This window comes from Desmodus rotundus, chromosome 3, assembly GCF_022682495.2.
Source record: "Desmodus rotundus isolate HL8 chromosome 3, HLdesRot8A.1, whole genome shotgun sequence".
Classification (NCBI taxonomy): Eukaryota; Metazoa; Chordata; class Mammalia; order Chiroptera; family Phyllostomidae; genus Desmodus; species Desmodus rotundus.
This window is the reverse complement of record NC_071389.1, coordinates 1084189-1105014: the sequence shown is the minus strand read 5'-3', so window position 1 is coordinate 1105014 and position 20826 is coordinate 1084189. Positions and strand designations below refer to the sequence as shown.

At 59.7% G+C, this 20826-nt stretch overlaps 1 protein-coding gene across 1 annotated transcript; it reads right to left on the bottom strand.

The window, feature by feature from the left end:
• Positions 1-1219: 1219 nt before the first annotated feature.
• ACTRT2 (actin related protein T2) lies at positions 1220-2350 on the bottom strand. Its single transcript, XM_024554676.3, has one exon. The coding sequence runs from the start codon at positions 2348-2350 to the stop codon at positions 1220-1222; it is 1131 nt and encodes a 376-aa protein (XP_024410444.1).
• Positions 2351-20826: the final 18476 nt, after the last annotated feature.

The following is a 20826-nucleotide window of genomic DNA, read 5'->3' as shown; positions in this document are numbered from 1 at the left end:
CCCTACTAGGAACCTGGCCCACAACCCAGGCATGTGCCCTGGCTGGGAATCGAACTAGCCACCCTTCGGTTCACAGGCCCGCACACAGTCCACTGAGCCGCACCAGCCGGGGCTAAAGGAAAAAGCTTCACACCATCTGAGGCCGTGCTTGACGTATGCAGAGGGAATACTGAAGACAATTCTGTGTTGAAAGTAAAAGGACTTCAACAGAAGTCAGTTTTCTACACTTCACTCCAAGTGGTAAAATGTCAGCACCGGGGGACCCTAATGTTACCTGGCAAATCACTAAGAAATCACACAAAAACCCATAAATAAATCAATATAAAATCCTAAAAAATGTGTCAGTAACCCTCAGGAAGGTAAGAAAAAAAGAACAAGGAACGGGGGAGGGGGTGGGGAAACAGAAAGGAAAATGGCAGACTTAAGGCTGAACACATTCCTTTCAAGGTAAACTGGCTGAATTTACCGAGTACAAAGACGGGGATCGGTAACTTTGGATGTAACAGCGCCCCAGCCGTCTCCTGTCCTCAAACGCAGTCCACGCCGCCCTCCAATGCGGCACAGGCTGGCTCCTCACTCGTTCGGCTCGCACTTCACTGCTGGCCACCGGCTCCCACACAAAGCCGCACACGCCCCCTTGGGATAGAAAGACGGACGGAAAGAGCACCCTGGACCAAGTAGCAGTGTGGGACTGCACGCGCTCCTGGGAGCGAGCCCCGAGAGAGCCCTGCCCCGGCCGCGATTTCCGCTTGTCCCCGCCCACCCAGGCCCAGGGGTCCCTCCCACTCAGCTGCCCAGCCCCGTAAAAGCAGAGCAAGGGCCCTGCCGTGCTGAGCACCTGCCCAGCCAAGGGTTTGCTCCCCTCAGACAAGGCAGATTTTCCTGACTGTCTCGGACCCACCTACGACACGTGTTTAAAATGCAGACTCCGGGGCCCTCCCGACTCAAGCTCCGGGCAGGAGGCCTGGACCCCCGCTTTCGGTCCAAACTCTGCAGATGGACACAGCCCATCTCAACCCAGGGCTTTCCCAGGAGGAGGGGAGGGGATGGGGACAGGCCCCTTACACACAACTCTCCACCAGGGTCAGAAGTTATTCTGAGGCCGCAAGGAGTGAGCCGAGCCTGGCGTGGCCAAAGGCTGCACCTCTTTATTGGGCACCTGGCCAGTGTTGGGGGGCGCGTTCTCCGCCCAGGGGGGCCGCCCCAGACACGGGCCCCCTCAGAAGCATCTTCTCTGAACCACGGATGTCCCGAACTCCTTGAAGTCGGCAGAGGTGACCCACATCTGCCTGAAGCTGCTCAGGGAGGTGACGATGGAGGCGCCGATCCACGTGGAGAACCACCTGTCGGGGGGAGCGGTGATCTTGATGGGGGTCCCTTTGGAGGCCAGCCGCTCCAGCTCCTTCAGCAGCCGGTCGTCCAGCCCCGGGAACAGGGTGGTGCCCCCGGACAGCACTATCTCTCCGTAGAGGGTGTTCTGGACGTCGGCGTCGCACTTGGCGACGCTGCAGGAGACCATCTGGGAGAGGCCCGGGCTTTGCAGGCCCAGCTGCTCGGGCGCGAACAGGGCCTCCGGCGCCTGGAAGAGCTGGTCCCCGATCTGGATGACGTTGCCGTCCGGCAGCTTATACTCCCGCAGGACCTCCTCCGGCCGCCGGGACAGCTCCTTCGCCGGCTCCAGGGCCACATAACACAGCTTCTCCTTGATGTCGTCCACCAGGACTTTGCTCAGCGCGCAGGGGAAGGCCCGCCCGCTCGCCTGCAGCAGCTGCGTGAGGTGTTCCGTGACGTCCCGCCCTGCCACATGGAGCTTGCTGACTGCGTGGGGCAGGGAGTAGCCCTCGAAGATGGGGACAGTGCACGTGACCCCGTCCCCGCTGTCCACCACCAGGCCCGTGACGCAGGCCGAGGCGTACAGGGCCAGCACGGCCTGGTCCGACAGGTAGAAGGCGGGCACCTGGAAGCTCTCGAACATGACCTCGGCCATCTTCTCCCGGGCCTCCCTGGGGTTCAGGGCGGGCTCGGTCGCCAGCACCGGCTGGTCGCAGGCCTTCACGCCCAGCTCCCACTCGAACAGGTGCCTCCAGAGCTTCTCCATGTCGTCCCACCCGGTGACCAGGCCGCGCTCGATGGGCCGGCGCAAGTGCAAGGCCTCGTTCTTGTGCAGGGCCTCCTCCCCCACGAAGTGCTTCTGGGCGGCTCCCGCCGAGGCCACGGGGAACTTGGGGTGCCCCACGACGGTGCTGACCACGTGGCGGGGCCCGATCTCCCCAGACAGCCCGGCTTTGCACAGCCCAGACCCATTGTCGAAAATGACGGCCGGGGCGTCTAGCGCGTGGGCGTCAGACATGTCTGCATCCTCTGCGCGTCTGCGAGCGAGGACAGGCCCTCCCGGGCACTCTGTGACACAGCAGGCCCCTCCGGAAGCTCGGAGGGCACGGGGTTCCGCGGTTCCCGGGGTGTCTCCCAGACGGGCTCGCAGACGACGGCCCCCGAGAGCCCTCCGTCCTCCCGCAGACCCACTCTCCTGCAGGGGCGCGGGCCGCTGAGGCCTTTTCAGGGTGACAGTCGCATAGGTAACAATCCAGCCACGGCAACAACTGTCCTCAGCCAGGGTCAGGGGCCCTCCGGGCGGGGCTCGGAGGCCCCCGAACTCCCTACCTGGTGAGATACCCTGCCCAGGCAGGCGGGCCACACCCACACATGGCATTATCACCAGCCCGTGGAGCTGAGGCACAGCCTCAGAACGGAGGGAGGCAGCCCAGCCTGGACCTGCCCGGACCACGGTGTCCCTGGCCCATGGGCTGCAGTTTGTGGGGGGACAGAGACACATTTCCCTTGCTGAGGAGTGACGGAGCACCAGGCACAGGTCTGGGTGGGAGGCATGGTGCCCACAGCCCCACCATATCGGGAACTTAGAACATTCTTGTCGAATGCAGACTCCTCCGGGAAGCCCTCAGGGACTTCTCTTTCCCTTACCCCAAGAGCCCTGGCTCTCCGTCCCACAGGGTAGGCGCTAAGCAAAGCACCCTGGGCCTGCAGGCTCTCTCTGCGGGAGGCACGTGTGGCCTTGCTCTGGGTTGAGGACGGGACCCCTCCTGGCCCTCGGCAGCCCCAGGAACGCTGGCCCTGAGCGACTTCCAGTAGTCCAAGGGGTTGGGAATGCAGTGGGCAGATGAGGGTCCCCAAAGGGAGCCGATGACACAGTCAGCTGAACCCACAGAAGCACAGTCAGAAATGACCAGGCTGCCAAGCTGAGTCCCCAAGGGGCCGGGCGGAGGGGCTGCTGCAGCACCCACGTCAGCAGCTCCGACCCAGAACCTGGTCTTAGCTCGGGAAGTAACTGGGGTGGGTGAGGCCTGGGAACGCAGCTCCTTGTCCCTTCAGGAGGGCAGGGGTGGCTTGGGGAATACGTCTCAAGCCATCCTCCAGCCCAGCTCCTTCCCCTTCCAGAAAGCCGTCCTGGAGGACGCCCCCCAGGGTCACAACCCTTAGAGATCCCCTCACCTCCTGCTGCCGGTGGTCCTCATAGCCCAGCCCAGCAGCCCCCCCACTGGCCCACCAGCACAGCCTAACAGGCGCCAGCCGTGTGCCGGGGACGAGTGGCATCACTGGGGATTCTCCCGAGGATGCTGCCGACAGAAGCGGCACAGAAGTGGCTCGGCCGTATGGCGTGGCTGGTGCTGTGGCGCAATCGTAGACCCCGAGTTTGCAGAGCCCAGACCACCCCCGCTACCACTGTGGGGCCTCAGGATTTGGGGACCGACAGTCAAGGGGGCGAGTGTCCCTGGCAGGTTGCTGGGACGACGGGGCCGGTGACCAGGATGCCGTGACAGGGGTCCAGCCCAGTGACGCCACAGACAGCCTGTGCCCACCTGGCACTTGGACTTGCTCCAGTCTCCTCCCGCTGCCCTCACTCGGGGCTGAGTCCGGAGGTCCCTGCCCTCAAGCGCCCTGGGTCTGGGCCCTGATAGAGGCCCACGTGGGGGGTGGCGTGACAGTGTCAGGGTGGGGGGCTGCCCGGGGCTGTGTCCGGTGGCCCGGGGCTGGCCAAGGCATCTGGCGTTTGCAGGAGGGACAGAGGAAAGGACAGACTCTCGTTCGAAGCTTGGATGCCCTGGACGGGTGTGAGGCGTGTGGGCCGCTCGACACCTGTCATAGAGACACAGGGACAGAGTCCGGGGGCCAGTGGCCTCTGACGTGTGGCCTCACAAGCACAGGCAACCCCCACTGGCCTCCCAGTTAGGGCTGGGGCTGGGCCCTCCCACCTGCGACCCCTGCCACTGTGACCTTGGGCACAGCTGTGGCAGCTGGGCCCGCCCTCGGAGTTTTTCAAGGACCTGTTTTCACGCCTGGCTGTGCCTGGGAGGCGCGCTGCCCTCTGCCTCAGGTCTGGGGCCCCCCGCCCACCTGGCAGAGCAGCCTGGGGAGCTGCCCCACCCTCCTCCTCTCCCTCCCCTAGGGCAGATGGCCCCTCGGGGGCACACCTCCCTTCCCTGCTCCAGGCTCCGGGCTCTGACGTCAGGCGGTGCCAGCTCCCCAGGGGCCATTTCCAGGTTGGCCCTGGGCTTGGTGGAGGCTCTGTCCTCCCCACCAAGTGTCTAACCCAGCCGACGGGCTGTCCCCACGTGGAGAGCAGCAGGGAGGCTCTGAGACCCCACCACCAAGAAGTGGGGTCCTCGGGGGAGGGGGCACCACGTGGCCGCTGAGGAAACTGAGTGGGTTTATGTGCCTATGTGACATCGGGTTGGTTTCCAGCTCCCCGCGGGCGGAAATCCCAAGCCGTGGCTCTCGGGTGCCTGGGAACCTCTCTCAGCCCTGCCTGACATCCGCCGCGGAAACGCTCCGTCCCCTGACCACCCGGTCCGTCTCGGAAGGGCCCCCCAGGGTCAGTGTACTCGTCCGCAGGGTCCTCACCACTTGAGCGGATGTGAGGTTCGGCGCCACAGACGCGCTTCGTAGGGGAGCGCTCACCGCCCAGGCGTTGATGCGAGGACGGTGTCCCCTCTGCCGGCTCCAGCCAGAAGCCAGCCGTCCTCGGCGGCCCTGCCCCCACCCGTGCCAGCCAGGCCTCGTAAATCGCTTGAACAAGTTTATGGGTGAACTGGCTGTAACTCCATCTCCCTCCGCAGGGCCAGGCTCGCCACCCTGATTATTCTGGGGGCGTTCGTTTCCGTCCTGTGCGGGAAGGCTGGCTCTTGTTCCTGCCCCCGCACTCATCCCCCTCGTGGCACCCCCTCCTGTGCCCTTGAAGGAGCCCCAAACCGTGACGGGGGCAGACAGTCGCTGAGAACCTTGGGAAGCTGCCAGGCATCTACACTTGGGAGCGGGCAGCCCCGGGTCTGCTGGGCTTCCCTGCTCCCCACTGCCCCGGGTCAGTGGGACGGGGCCACCCAAGGCTAGGTGGGGGGGCGGGGGCCGCGCCCGGTCCCATCGTCCCTGGTTGCATCTGTCACTGGCGCCCAGACCCTCAGCCAATTAGTGACCAGCAGACTGGGCTCATTAGTGCTGGCTGACATCTGGCGGCCAGACCCTGCTTGCTGCGGCCCGGTCCAGTGTCAGCCGGCAGCCTGAAGGGCACAGGCGACCGCAGATGGCACGGCGGGCACTGCTCCTGCGAGAGAGAGCGGTGCCCGTGTGGGGGGAAGCCGTGCCAGCCGTGGCCTGCGCCTCGCCGCCCCCCATCGTTTCCAGGGGAGCCTGAGCCCTCAGTGTTCTTCCTGGTCGCCCAGCCCTAGTAAATCTCTGGGCACGGCGTGCACCACCCGCCCACGCACCCATGATTTTATCCACCATCCACTCCTGCGTCCTCTACCCAGCCAGTCTCCCAGCATCCACCATTCACCTATGATCCACCCACCCACCCACTCCACCGATCCATCCATCCATCATCCATCCACCCCCCACCCCCATTCATCTGTCCCTTCACATACCACCCATCCACTCCCCCATCACCCACTCACCCACTCATCTTTCCACCCACCCATCTATCCAGCCTTCTGTTCAGGCACCGCCTCTCTTCCCCTCCCTCCCTGCCTCTCATCCGCCTTTCCTCTCTCAGCTGAGCAAGGCAGCACCCCCTGCTGTGGAGGGCTGACCTGCGTTACATTTGGGTTTTCGCCTTTGCGGGCAGTCGGCACCCCTAGCCCTTTCACCACTGAAGGGTCAGATCTTGATCTTCCTTCCAACTGGAAGGTCAAGATCGGGGCTCTGGTCCCTCTGAAGGCACCGGTGAAGCATCCGTCCCGGGCTTCTCTCCCGCTGCTGGTGGCACCCTGGCTGGTGGCAGCGTGACTCCAGGCTTCACGTGGCCCTCTCCCTGTGTGCGCGTCCGTGGCCGACTTTCCCTTTGCTACAAGGACACGGCCATCCGGGATCGGGGCCACCCTAACGGCCTCATCTAAACTAGATCATCTGCAAAGACCCTACTTGCAAATAGGGTCACATCCGTGGGTCCTGGGAGTTGAACTTCGACATCAGCATCTAAGGGACCCGTTCGCCCCACAGCACCTGCGGGACGAGAGCGTAGGTGTGGAGATCGGGAACGAGAGGGTGGGGGCCCGGCAGCAGCTCAGGCTCCGCACGGCAGGGAAGGGCAGCACTCGCTCTTTCTCTCTACGTCCGTCACAAGGTAACCCCAAGCTCAGCCGCTGAAAACAGCGGACATTTCTTATCTCAGTTTCCACGGGTCTGGAATCTGGGCGCGGCTCACCAGTGCCCACAGCTCGGGTCTCTCATGAGGTGACCCGCAAGTTGGTGGCGGGGCTGCGGTCTCACCTGAAGGCTTCCGACCACGCCCACACCCACGTGGCTGTGGGCAGGCCTCAGTCCTCCGACGTGTGGGGTCCTTCCAGGTGGCCTCAGGATATGCGGCTGGCTTCGCTTAGAACAATGAGAGAGAAAGAGAGAGAGAGAAAGAGAGAGCACCCAAGATGGCAGCCACAGCCACTGAGTAACCAGATCTCGGGAGCTTTGCTGTGGGTCAGAGGGGAGGCGGCCTGGCCCGGACTACAGGGAGGGGCTGTGTACATGCACGCCCCAGGCACCAATGCCGTCTTGGGAGCTGCCCACCCCGGGGCGTCGACCAGAGTTCCAGGACTGTGGGGAGGGCCGCCCTCGACCCACTCAGGGCCACTCCAGCCTCAGTTTCCCCAGCTGTCAGCAGGAGTGCCCCTTCTGCTGGCAGCTCCAGACCCTGCTGGAGTCTGCAGAGGAAAGCACTCAGTGGCCGTTTGAGGAGGGTGGCCCGTACGCAGAGGTGTGGGGACACGGGCCACTTGGGAGGAGCACCCCAGCTGGGCCTCTTCTGGCTCCACAGAGATCCGCTGGGGACTGTGGTGGCCTCGTTTACTAAATCATGTTGCTGCCACTTATTACGGCTTCAAATGTTTCGTCCTGACCTGAGTCGTCCCAAACTAGGGTTGTTCCCACCCCACCCCCGTTCACGCGAGGAGTCTTGGACCCCTCTGCTGAGCTTCTCTGCTGCTGGACACCCCCGCCCCGCCACCCCACCACAGGGCTGCCCCACACTGCAGGCCAGCCCAAGGGGAGCACCCCTGGGGTGGCCCTCAAAACAGAGAATCTCCTGCCCCCTGCTGGCGCCTGACAGAAGTGTCGCAAGCTGTGGGGTGGGGGGTGCCGGGGCGCGGGAACAAAGGAGGCTTGTTAGTTAGTTTCATGGCGAGGCCGGACACTGGGGGAGGGAAAAAAATCAATGTTTGCTAAATAGGGAAAAAATCGGCTTGCCTCAGTGGGGAAAAGGTTTATTTTCAAGTGTACTAAAGTGATTACCCAGAGGAAAGCCAGAGCCGCTGAATAGCGTGCCGAGCAGCCAGCTTCCGACGGGCAGAGGTGCCCGGGCGGCCGCCAACCCGGCGCGGCCCGGCTCCTGGCGGTAAATGGCTGCTGACGGTCTGGAGCAGCGTCTCGGTGAGGACAGTCCCCGGAGGCGCTGGCAGCCCTCGGCGTTCGGCCGGTGATAAATAACTGGGGGAGCACGAGGCCCGGAAGGATCCCAGATTTAATTCAAATAATTTAAAATCTAATGTTGAAAGAGCTCTTTGCAGCCGTGGGCCGTGCGTCTTCAGCTGCAGAAAGAAAGGGCTTTGTGCTGGGTGAGGGCGGGGGGCGGGGGGGCAGTGCCCGCCACACGGGGGACGCACCGCCCTGCCACGTGCGGCTTCCAGCCGGCCCGCCGGCGTTTTTCATGGTGTAAGTGGCAGGCGTCATTCCCGACCCAGCCCTGGAGTGAGATTTATCATCGCCGTGGAGTTCCAACGCCCAGTGAAAGGGTTTTTGTCCACGGTGAGGTTGCCCCTCGCCGCCCTGCCCTGCAGAGCGGAGGGGGTGCCCTCCCCGCAGGGGCTCCCCCTCGCCCACGCCTCTGGGCCCCGTTCAGCTCTCCAGACTCAGGCGTCCGCCATGCAGGGACCATCACCCGCTGCCACACATGGTGGGCTGGCTCAGTGGCCCAGTCCCCGTCACGGTGGTGGGCCAGGGGCTGGGGGACGGGCCAGGCAACACCTCCAGCATGGCTGAGGTTCAGCAGAGGAGGTCCCCCCACCCCGTCGGCTTCTCCCAGTTTCTACCTGATCCACAGGCCAGGAAGGCAGCCGGGGCCAGTAGGAGCTTAGTCCCAAGATTAGGCCTGAGGGTCCACACTTGGTTCTGATGGTGCATGTGTGTGTGAGTCCTGGGTGGGCGGCGTCACCCCAGAGACCTGCAGCCACCCTGAACCTCAGCACGTGACCTTATTTGGAAACTCGGGGTTTGCAGACACCATCAGGCCGGGTAAGATGCATGCCTGCTGGGTGAGAACGGGCCCTGTCTCCAGTGGCCGGTGTCCTCAGGAGGGAAACACAGCCACGTGACACCGGAGGCAGAGGCTGGAGCGGCGCGTCCAGAAGCCAAGGCACGCAGGCACCCCCAGAGCTTGATGACCCTGTGGAAGACCCGCACCCCCGCCGACATGGGGTTTGGGCTTCTGGCCTCCGGAACCAGGAGAACAAAATTCCTATGGTTTTCAGCCCCTGGCTGTGGAGATTTGCTAGAGCAGCCCCGGGAACGTGGATGGGACACCTGTCAGGTGTTGACGTGGCGTTGCAATGACACACATCCGTCCATCTGACACAGGTGGCAATGTGCAGCCACGGTGGGCACCTGCGACCGTCCTTCCTCCCGCCCCCACGCCTGCGCCTGGCCAGGGCCCCTGGCGCCCTGAGCTCCCAGACCCACGTCCCTGGAAGCTCCCCCTGCAGCTTCGACTGTGGGGGCAGGTGGGACGCGCCCACCAGCTTCCTGCCAATGTTACCACTTTCCCTTGTCCTCACTTCTTCCCCTTCTTAAGAGAAGCCATGGGACCTTCCCTTAGAAAGCACCGAAAAGGCAGCATCTCGGTTTGGACCCAATCCCCGGCTCGGGCGGGGCGGTGGCAGCCGTGGCAGCAGGAAGTCTCTCCTTCCCTGAGGGCTCCTGCAAGCACTGGCCCGGAGCAGCGGCAGCCAGGCCCCCGTGGCCCACAGAGCGAGACGCGGGAAAGCTGGGCGCAGCTGGGCGCCGGCAGCCGGGGAACTTGTCCTCAGCACCCTGAGCCCACACTCGGCTCCACGCAGACACTCCACGACCCACATGGGGGGCCAGCTCCGTGTGGTCGTCTCAGTGAGAAAGACACGGGGTCCCGCGTGGGCGTCCACGCCGCTGCCACGAGTGACACGGGTCACCCTGCTCACTGTGCCTGGGTCTGGCGGCCTCGCCTGCCTTCAAAGGACCCAGCAAACAGAAGCAGAGGACAAGTCTGGGGAGTGCCCGGATGGCCCCCGACGTGGCTAGTTCACCGGGCGTGTGTGCGTGAGTGTGCGTGTACACACAGGGCTGCCAGATTCCATGGGACATAGCTGTACGGAACATAGCACCTTGTCTGTCTGAGGTTTACATTGACCTGGGTGTCCCACATCTGCAGTTGGAAACCTGGCCCCCCAACCTGGGTGTCCTCTGCCTCAGGACCCTAAGCTCTACAACAGGTGTGTGCAGGTGGGTGTTGTCCAAACCACGGAACCATGTTCGGTCTGAGGGACCAGCACGGAGCCCTCTGTGCCCCCAGCCCCGGGCTGAAGGAGGTATTCCAGGAGAGACCGTGAGCCCAGAGCCCAGAGCCCAGAGCACTGCCCCTCCGGGCGACCCTGCCAAAGACATGAGCTTTCCAAATGGGAATTCAAACCAAAAACGGACACCGCCTCCTTCTCCCCCGCTCCCCCCCATCTGCCCAGACTCCCAGGAGAGGGGCCTCCGGAGAACCAGCCAGCACAGACTGGAAACTGCCCCGGGCCCTGGCGGTTCTCACGAGAGCCCAGAGGTAACCGTTACCCACGCTCGGGTCTTATCTCCACATTCCCAAGATATCAGCAACCTGGGTCAGCCAGGGCAGCTGAACCCAAGAACAGTGGGGGCTGATGGGGGCCGGGACCTGGGACAGGGGTCCCCCACACCGAGGGGGCCATGATTCCCTCTGCCCAAGACAGGAGGAGACACGCAGCACCACTGCCTACCGAGGCTGGATCTGAGGGTGTGGTGTAAAAGATTTAGTGTGGATAAGGCCAGGTGCCCCCCTGGTCCCAAGAGCCGCTGCCCCCTGCCCCCTCAATGCCCACCCTCTGAGAGCCACCAGCACCCACTCGACCCGGCTGGCTCTGTCACCTGCCCTGCCGAGGCCGGCCTCACTGAGCTGCCATTGGGGCAGGGTTGGGGGGAGGTATCAGAGATGGAAGGCATCCAGGTGGTGTCGGGGCAGGGACAGACGGGGCTGAGGGACAAGGTCTGTCAGGCGAGCGGGGGTGCCCCCACTGAGCTGAGACCCCATGACAAGGCAGAGAGCACCATGGAAAGGCCGGGAGTGGTCGCCCCGGCGCAGGGCTGAGGGGTATGCACAGGCCTGGGGGGCGGACGACGTCCTGCTGGTTCTCTGCTCCTGGAAAATCTCCCGGATCAGAGGTTGCTCCCAGCTGGCCTCCACCTGGCATTAAAGAGGGTCCCTGTTGGGGAGCACCAGGCTTGGCATCCGGGTCCCGGGGCCAGGGTACGGCTGAGCTGGGGTTGGGGTGAGAGGCTGCATCGTGGGCCCCTGCTCAGGTGCCCACGTCTTGAGCCCCTGCCCTTTCCACGCAGCCACAGCCGGGGCTGTCCCCAGAGAGTGGCTGCAGGGCTGGGCTGCTGGAGATGGAGCTCCAGGAAAATCCCCCAGGGGAGGCCAGAGTGTCAGCGCCCCACCCCCTGGCCAGGCCACACTTGTGGGCAGGGGCAGGGTCTGTGGGTCTCTGGAGCCGGAGCTCAGGTCCCCAGTCTGGGAGTCACACTGAGCGGAGGGGCGCGAGGGCATGACCCCGCGTGGGCGCCGGCCTCCCCGGAACCCAGGCCTCTCTGCAGAGCAAAGGGTGGCTGTGTGGCTTCACATGCAGAGTCCATTTAGGTGGCCAGTTTCGCCCCCTGAGGGTGACAAGTAGCTCTGCAGAGGACGTCCTGGGCACTGGCCTCTCAAGGGCGTCCCCAACCACGCGGGGTGTCATCACCTCCTGGAGCTGAGGGTCCTGATCCCACTGTCCCGTAAGCACTGCCCTAGCTCAGGCCGCTCCACCGGAGCACCGCGGACCGGACTTCAGCCACAGGCGTTCGTCTCTCACAGGCTGGAGGCTGGAAGACCGAGATCAAGGTGTGTGCGCCCCGGCGCAGGTGAGGGCGTGCTTCCTGGCCAGCGGACAGCTGCCTTCTGCTGTGTCCTCGCACGGTGGGTGGGGGCAGGCGGGAGAGACAGAGAGAGAGGATGGAGAGAGAGATGGTAGACAAATGATGGACAGACAGATAGATGATTGATAGATAATTGATAGATGACGGGTGATAGATAATTGATGACAGATAATTGATAGGTAGATAGATGATAGATGGTAGGTATATGGCACAGGCAGATGGTAGATAGGTGACAGGCAGGTGGTAGGTAGGTGGCAGGCAGACAGGTGGTAGGTAGGTGACAGGCAGGTGGTAGGTAGGTGACAGGCAGGTGGTAGGTAGGTGACAGACAGGTGGTAGGCAGGTGACAGGCAGACAGCCGGTAGGTAGGCGACAGAGAGACAGGTGGTAGTAGGTGACAGGCAGACACGTGGTAGGCAGGCGACAGGCAGACGATAGACAACGTGAGAGCTCTGGTCTCTTCCTCTTCCTACGAGGACAGTGACCTCTCACGAGGGCCTCACCCTGGTGACCGCCCCAGACACGCCCCCCCGCAATGGAGAACGCAGCAGGGGTCTGGGCTTCAGTGTGTGACTCTGGGACCGGGACTCCGCAGCACAGAGCCGGTGGCAGCAGGCCTCCCAGTCACTCTGTGGCTTCCTAGTGTGGTGATGCTCCTACTAAAGGGGCAGGAAGTGGAGGAAGAAACAGAAGAGGGGACCTGGGTGGCCGCACACGTGTGGACGCCGAAGTGTGGAGGAGAGAGGAGCTCGGTACGCAGACCTGATGACGGAGGTGTCCCCAACACTCCTGCTGAAAAAACATCAGCACTCCAGCCCCGCCCCGTTCTGTCCTTGGCCTCCATGTCTTGCTGCTGGGGTTTTTTTCATTTTTTTAAAAGATTTTATTTATTTATTTCTAGAGAGAGGAGAAAGGAGGGAGAGAAACACTGATGTGCGGCTGCTTCTCACACGCCCCCTACTGGGGACCTGGCCCACAACCCAGGCATGCGCCCTGACTGGGAATCGAACCAGCAACCCCTTGGTCCACAGCCCAGTACTCGCTCCACTGAGCCACACCAGCCAGGGCTCGCTGCTGGATTTTGAAGCCCAGGACTATCGCCCTCCAGCCATCACCCCCACTCCCACCTCAGAACGTCCTTGTAGACAGATGAGCTTCCAGAAGCTGCGGCCCCCTCCTGACCCCTCCGGGGCCTCCGGTCGCCCGAGCCCGCGCTGCACACCCAGCAGAGCGCCACGGACTGGAGGGCTCAACAACACACGTCTACTGCCCACGGTCCTGCGGGCTGGCAGCTCGAGGTGCTGGCAGATTTGGGGTCCGGTGAGCACCCACTTCCCTGTTCCTGAATGACGTCTCCTCTGCGTCCTCACAGGGTGGGCAAATGCAAGAGGTCTCCGGGGAAGACTTCGAAAGGACACTAACCCCACTCACCATGACTGTACGCTCATGAGCCAGTCACCTCCCCAAGGTCCCCCCCCAACACCACCACGTGGGGTGTTAGGGCTCCAACACAGGGATTCGGGGGGAACACAAACATTCCATCCGTGATGCTCTCCTTCTAACACCTCCTCCAGGCACCTGCTGCGGTGGGCAGACGGTCCCTCCACTGAACTATCTATCTCTGGATGCCGGGGTGGGGGCTCCAGAAAGCGCTGCTCTGGGCCCCTACCACCAATCGCAGGGGCTCCAGGAGGCCACTTCAGCGAGCGCAGACCCCTGTCTGGAGGGGTGGCAGCTCCGGGACCACAGAAGCCCTCCTCAGTCCCTCTGCCAGCAGCGCCTCAAACACCCTCTCCCGTCCCACTGCAAACTGCCAGTGGGGGCCCAGGTGAGGTGGGTGGGAGTAAAGACCCAGGACTCAGGTCGGGCTCTCTTACCTGTCTGTGTGCATGACAGTCACACACTGTCCCCATTACGGCTGGTGCTTCTGGCCTCTGAGGGCTCTGTGTCGGTAGCTGTGGGGGTGTGTTTTTGTGTGAGTGTTAAAATATATAGGACTCCTTCTCTCAGGAATATTCTAATCAAAATAACCCGAGAAGACGCCTGTTTAAAAAAAAATTATTCTAGAAATGCCAGGTAAAATATGATAGACATCTTTTAAATGGGAAGCTGAGCTTGCAAAAGAGTAATGGAAACTTCCAGGGGCCCCAAAATGAATAACATGACCCAAAATAGTAGTTGAGGTGAGCTAATGCAGTGGCTGGCTCCCAGATGCTGATTTCGGCACAAAGGAGCTCGAAAGAGGCTTTCAGGACAGGGCGGGAGGCCCTTGGCGGCGGGGGCCATATGAAGGCTCCCGCAGACGCCCGTGCTCCGGCCGCATCCTCAGTGAAGGGAGTGGCCGTTCAAACAGCCACCTGCCAGCACACACATTTACAAGGATCTCGTCTGTCAGAGCTGGACTGAGATTAAACTTTTTAAAGTTTCTCCTGAAGACGAGCATTTCCAGAGTGGAGCAAGGACCCCCAAAACTCTGCTTCTCCAGGGAAGCAAGGAGAACCTTCCCAAAAATTGGCAAAATCAACTTTTCAGAGCTCTATCATTTCACGAGGGGCCTCCAGAACTTTGAAGAGCATTTGCCCAATGCAATGGTCAGATCTCGGTGACACCGGAGAGCACTGTGGCATTTACACCCGTCCTGTCCCACCCCCCGTGCCCAGCTGCACAGTGGCCTGAAAACAAGCAGCATGTCCATCACGAGAGCTTGAAAATGAAGAGCCTGGCAGCCGGGGAGGGGGGGCCCCACCACACTCCCCGGAAGCTGGCAAGCCACATGCGTGTGCAAGGGTGTGCATGTGCCCAGGCAAAACCCGAGAAGGCCCTGACCTCTCCCCTCTGTCTGACCTTGAGACTCTGCACCAGGAGTAATTGAAGACACAGCTGTAACCTGCCCATTGGAACGCTGGCATTGTCAGCGAAGTCTGAGGCTAATTGGCTTACGTTATTTAAGGAAATTCACTGACTACTGAGCAAGCCAGGCAGAGACAGCAGTGACCACCCAGGACAGGGTGCAGACTTTCTAGAAGGAGTTCAGGAAATTCCCCCAAAACAAGCAGCAGCAGCAGCAACAACAAAACCTTAGGGGAAGGGAATTGATTTTCAAAGTTGCCACGTTACATTATCTAAAACATCAATTCTTTGACCAAAAAAAGCATAATCCATTTAAATAAAGAGGACAGTGTGGCCCAACAAGACCAAAAAAATAAAAAGCCATCAATAAAAACTGCCCCTGAGGAGGCCCAGGTGTTCGACTTACTGGACAAAGACTTGAAAATATCAGAAAATATCAATAAAGAGATAGAAATCCTGAAGTTGAAGAGTACAATGACTAAAACGAAAAAACTATCAGGTGGGCTCAACGCAAGATTTGAACTAGAAGAAGAAAAAATCAGTGAACCTGAAGCTAGGTACATTGCGACAATCCATTCTGAGAAACAGAAAGAAAGAGAGAATTCACAAGGGTGAACAGCTTCAGAGACCATTGGGACACCCTCAAACATAACAACATACATGTGATGGGAGCCCCAGAATGAGAGGGAGAAAGGGCAGGAAAAAATTTGAAAAAATAATAGCAAAAAAGCTTCTCATATTTGATGAAAAAACAGTAACCTGCATATTCAAGAGGCTCAATGAACTGGAGGAGAATAAAGTCAAAGAGGCCCACACCTAGACACATTGTAGCCAAACTATCAAAAACCAAAGACAGTATCAGAAGCAGCAAGAAAAGCAACTCATCGGGCACAGAGGGTCCCCAATAAGATGAACAGCTGACTTTTTACCAGAAACCTTGTAGGTCAGAAGGCAGTGTGGTCACATATGCAAAACACTGGGTGGGGGGAGGGGGGAGGAGGGAAACCACGGTCAGCCCAAAATCTTTAACCAGGAAAATCATGTTGCAAAAAATAAACAGGAAATCAAAACACACCCAGATAAACAGGAGGAAACAGTTTGTCACTAGGAAAACTTCCCCAGAAGAAACACTACAGGGAGTGTTCAGGTTGACATGAAAGGACCGTCGACAGTAAGTTGAACCCACACAAACAAAAAGCCCCTGTAAAGAGAACAACAAGGGAAATATAAAAGGCAACATTAACATACTTCTTGCAACTCCTCACTTGCATAATTTAAAAGACATTCGTATACAATAATGTTTATACAACTGTGCTGATGGGTACAAAACATATAAAGATATAATTTACATAACAATATAGCATGAAGATGAGAGAGGGAATACAGCTGTATAAGAGCAAAGTTTATGTCTACAGCTGGTATTATTAAGTTGTATCAACAAAAAAAATCCCAATCTGGGGTGCAGAAGAGGAGAGACTTTACTCAAGTGAACAGTTTGTGAAAAGGGGAAACGCAGCTTCCAGTAGAAACCCAAAGTCCGCTTCGAGGAGACAAAGGACAGGCTGCTTTTAATAGAAAAGCTCTTGTCCAGTTCCTGATTGGTCCATTTTTATGCAAATAAGGAATCCAAGTCTACACAGCTCTGACTGGTCCAAATCGCACAGTCCTGATTGATCGGCATCGCATCGTGCATTATGATTGGTCCTTATGAAGCCGTTCTGATTGGTCAGTATAAAAGCAACTGAGAATATAGTGCGGTTCGGATGGGACAGGGCAAGTCTCCGTCCATTCGTTGAGAGGAAACCAGGAACTCCACGACTTCCGGCCAAGATGGAGGTGTAGGCACATACACTGTGCCTCCTCGCACAACCAAAAGACAGATAACAACAAATTTAAAAACAAAAAACAACCAGAATTGGCAGAAATTGAACCATATGGAAGTCTGACAAACAAGAAGTTAAAGAAACATTCATCCAGACCTGTAGGAGGGGCAGAGACCGGCAGCCTGAGTGGAGAGGACTCGGCAAGGCTGTGGCTGGCAGGGCGGGTGGTCCCATATTCTCATGTGGATAAGCCGGGAGGAACTACTGGGACAGACCAGTAGTCAGACCCATTGGAGAGACCCACGGGGTTCTAGAACGTACACAAACCCACCCACCCGGGAATCAGCACCAGGAGGGCCCGATTTGCCAGTGGGTAGCAGGGGAAGTGACTGAAAGCTGGCAGAGAGTTGAACGAGTGGCATTATCCCCTCTCTGGCCCCTCCCCCACATGCAGCACCACAGCGCTGCCACGTGGGCTGCCCCACCCTGGTGAATACCTAAGGCTCCGCCCCTTACTACGTAACAGGTGCACCAAGACAGAAAAATATGGCCCAAATGACAAAACAGATCAAAGCTCCAGAAAAATTACAACTAAGAGACAAAGAGAGAGCCAACCTATCAAATTCACAGTTCAAAACACTGATAATCAGGATGCTCATAGAAATGGCTGAGTAATGTCACAAAATAGAGGAAAAAGTGAAGGCTATGAAAAGTGAAATAAAGGGAAGTGTACAGGGAACCAACAGTGATGGGAAGGAAACCAGGACTCAAATCAACGGTGTGGACCAGAAGGGAGAAATAAACATTCAACTGGAACAGAATGAAGAAATAATAATTCAAAAAAATGAGAAGAGGCATAGGAACCTCCAGGACATCTTTAAACATTCCAACATCTGAATCATAGGGGTGCCAGAAGGAGAAGAGGAAGAGAAAGAAATTGAAAACTGTATTTGAAAAAATAACGAAGGAGAACTTCCCTAATCTGGCAAAGGAAATAGACTTCCAGGAAGTCCAGGAAGCTCAGAGAGGCCCGAAGAAGTTGGACCCAAGGAGGAACACACCAGCGACTGAGGACCACGGGAACCAAAGAGACATACTGAAAACAAACCACAAAATCGCGGACATAAACACGGAAAAGATGGCTCGGGTGAAACTATGATGGGCGTCGAACACCAGCCAGGGCGCGGGACCCCTGCGCCTGCAGCAAGCGACAAACACGCACGAGCCAGCAAGGAAACAGCAGCAACCTCACGGAGAAACAGGCCCGCGTCTCGAACAGGCTGCTTCGGAGAGAGTGGCGCCGCACACGGCCGATGACACAGTCGGGAAACAGGAGATCAGGATGGGCTTGGCTCCGTCCGAAGGACAAGCCGAGAGCTGGCAGGAATGGGCAGCAGGGGCCCTGTGTGCTGCCAGAGGGTCTGCCCTGGGGCAAGCACTGGACACTGCTCACAAACACGACCCCCACCGGGACCCACGTCTGACCCAGGGATCTCACTGCGTAAGTACACTCAGCAGTGTCGCGGCCTTTAATCAGAACTTCACAAAGGTGGAAGCGCCTCCTTTCCCGGTCCAGGTCCCTCAGTGCTGGAATGGGCCAGCCCGCCCCGCCCCTCAATGAGAAGGCCAGGCTACGGAGGGAGGGCAGCGGCCCACACCCAAACCGCCGCACAAAGGCGGCCTTGCAGCACAGCAGGTCAAGTGCAGAGTCGGAGAGCTACCGCCCCCGGTGGAAGGGAGATGGGGTGGAGGCAGGAAGGGCCCACAGGCTCCGGGGGTTCCGGAACATTCTATGCCTTGATCTGGAGGCTGAATCCATGGTGTGCCCACTCGGTGAAAAGTCACACAGCTGCACACACCCACACTTTTTCTGCATGTCAGGCTGTCTTCACATTAGGTGTTCATTTAAAAATTAATGGCAACAGGAAAAAATAAAGACACACATCCCGACAGGAAAACGGGGAAAGGCCATCATGGGGCAGGTAACGGTGGCAGCGACATAAATGTCTGGACTCCTGGGCAGAGAGGCCCAAAGTCGCCCATCACAAGGAACATACTAGTTAAAGGGAGACCGGCAGGCCACCTCACAGCCGTCAGCCAGGACAAACTGGTGGTCTGCGGACACCCAGCTTGGCGACCTCGCTCACACCCCTGGGGCCTGGAGGCATCCAAAGTCGTGCCCCCTTCACCCCAAGTCACTGGGCAAGTTTCACAGGTGACGACGCACCCAGCCCGGCAGTCCCACCCTCAGGCAGGGTCCCTCAACGTGCTTGCTCCTGCGCGCACGAGGAGCCATGTGCAAGGCTGCCCGAGTCAGCGCCGTTCCCGACGGCAGAACCCGGGAGCCCCCGGATGCCCGTCACCAGGACTGTGGGTGAGCACGGGGTGGGGGGTATGTCACACCTGCAAAACAGCAGTCTCCTGTCACAGAGCGCCACTTCCCAGCACACCGGGTGTGGGGGGCGGGGAGCTCGAAACCGTTTGCACACCATTCGGTCCCCGTGCAAAGTGGAACTGAGCCTGTGACTCCCCGTGGAAGGCTTCCAGGGCTGGGAACAATGAACACCAAATTTGGGAGATTCGGTGGAAACAGGCCGGAGGAAGGCCACCCGACGTGGTAACTCTGACAACCGCAGGTTGTGGGGTGGGGTCTCCCGCTTACTAGCCATTCGTTTCTTTATGTGTCACACGGGGAAGCGTGCAGGGCTCCTGTTGGCAGGAAGACTCCTCCAAGGCCTCTGATCCAGCTCAGGGGACTGAGGGTAGGGCCCCCAGGCCTTGGTCAGGGATGGCACGGACCACCGCCTGCGTGACACTGGAGAAGTCCTCTGTGGATGAAGGAGAGTCGGGCAGCAGAACCCTGAAGTCTGTCGGATGCCAAGCCCAGGTTCCAGTAGCAGGGACCTTGGGGGGCGGGTCACAGAAGGGCCGCTGCTCCGTTTTTGGCTTGCATTTCCTTGGGCTGGGGTGCTGGAGAGGGTGGGAGAGGGAGGCTGTGGAGTGGGGCCACCTCCAGTGGACGGCTCCTGACTCTCCTTCCCCAGGTGGTAAGCCCCCCCTCTTCTCTGTCCACTACTTGTCTGGAGGTTTCACAGCACCCTGAGACCGAAGAGTGATTCCTTCAGGGACTTGGGTTGGGCAAGGAGAGGCTTCCGCCAGGTGGCCAGCCCTGGGCCCACAGAGAAGCTCCGTTCTTCATCGCACCTCTGTGTACATGCAGTGTGCTGATTGGCTCCTGGCACTTCCGGCCTCCTGCGAGCCACCACCCACCAGGGTGAGCCCCCCAGCTGACCCCACGGCCCTTCCAGCAGCTCGGGAGAGGTGTCCCAGGTGCATGCTGGGAAGTTCCTGCACTGGCCAGACACTTAGCTGGAGCCAAGTGAATATTTATTGGACGAGTAGATAGAAGGATGCATGGACAGATGGCTGGGAGGATGGATGGGTGGACAGATGGACGGATGGATGGATGGTGGGCTCTGCATCCGAGGGCTCTGCCTGAGCTGAGGTTGCCCCATGAAGCACTTGTTCAGGTAACTCCTTCCAGCGGCCCCCTTGGGGTCTCAGGGGTCCTCGGGGACCAGGAAGCTGCTCCTATTTTAGCTTTTACGATGGAAACAATGCCATGGGGAACCCAAGGCCATTTCCAGGCCCCGTCGCCACAGCTCCAGCTGTCAGAATAGATGCGTGCTTGGATCGGGCCGGGCGGCTGCCAGGGCCCCCGGCTCAGGCTCACTCTTAGGAGTATTCCAACACCCACCCTTCAGGACAGAATGGAGACAGGCTTCCCCCAAGTCCCAAGAAGAGCGGGAGCTCTGGGGTTTGCATCTTTCTCTGTAGACGTGGAAGGCAGGGACAATGAAGGCCATTCTGTTCAGCCGGGTACTGGAAGCTGAGCTTAACCGCAGCCCCTGAGTTCAGGAAGTGTCCTCCTAGAGTGGGAGACTCGGCTGAGAGACTACAAATCGGCGACCCTGTGGAATAGCCACAGTTTTAGAGCAGGGCAGGGGGCCTAGGTGGGTGCAGGGCGGGCGGGGCTGCCCGACAAAGGGGGCCCTCACCTGCATCCGCAGGGCCCTGGGCCCGGAGCCGGTCTGGCAGATGCACCAGGGGACTGAGGGCCAACACCCCAGCGGCTGGGACAAGGAGAGGCCACCTCCCCCAGGACCCCGCTGGGCACGGGGCAGGGTATCTTCTCTCCATGACACCACGCTGGCCACAGCGCTGCGGGCCTGTCGCCGGGGAGGTTTCTGGGAGCTCCGTGGCCGGTCTGTTGTGTGCAGTGTTGGCGAGATTTGTATATGCCAATAAAAAAAATAAAAGCCACTATTAAAATGAACCCCTGGCTCATACCTGGTCTGGATCACAGAGGAGCTGGCCTTTCGCACTGGAATTCGCAGCATCTGTTCCAATTAAGCCT

What these genes read in the sequence shown, in the direction of transcription:
- ACTRT2 (XM_024554676.3), bottom strand. Translation starts at nt 2,350, where the DNA reads ATGTCTGACGCCCACGCGCTAGACGCCCCGGCCGTCATTTTCGACAAT.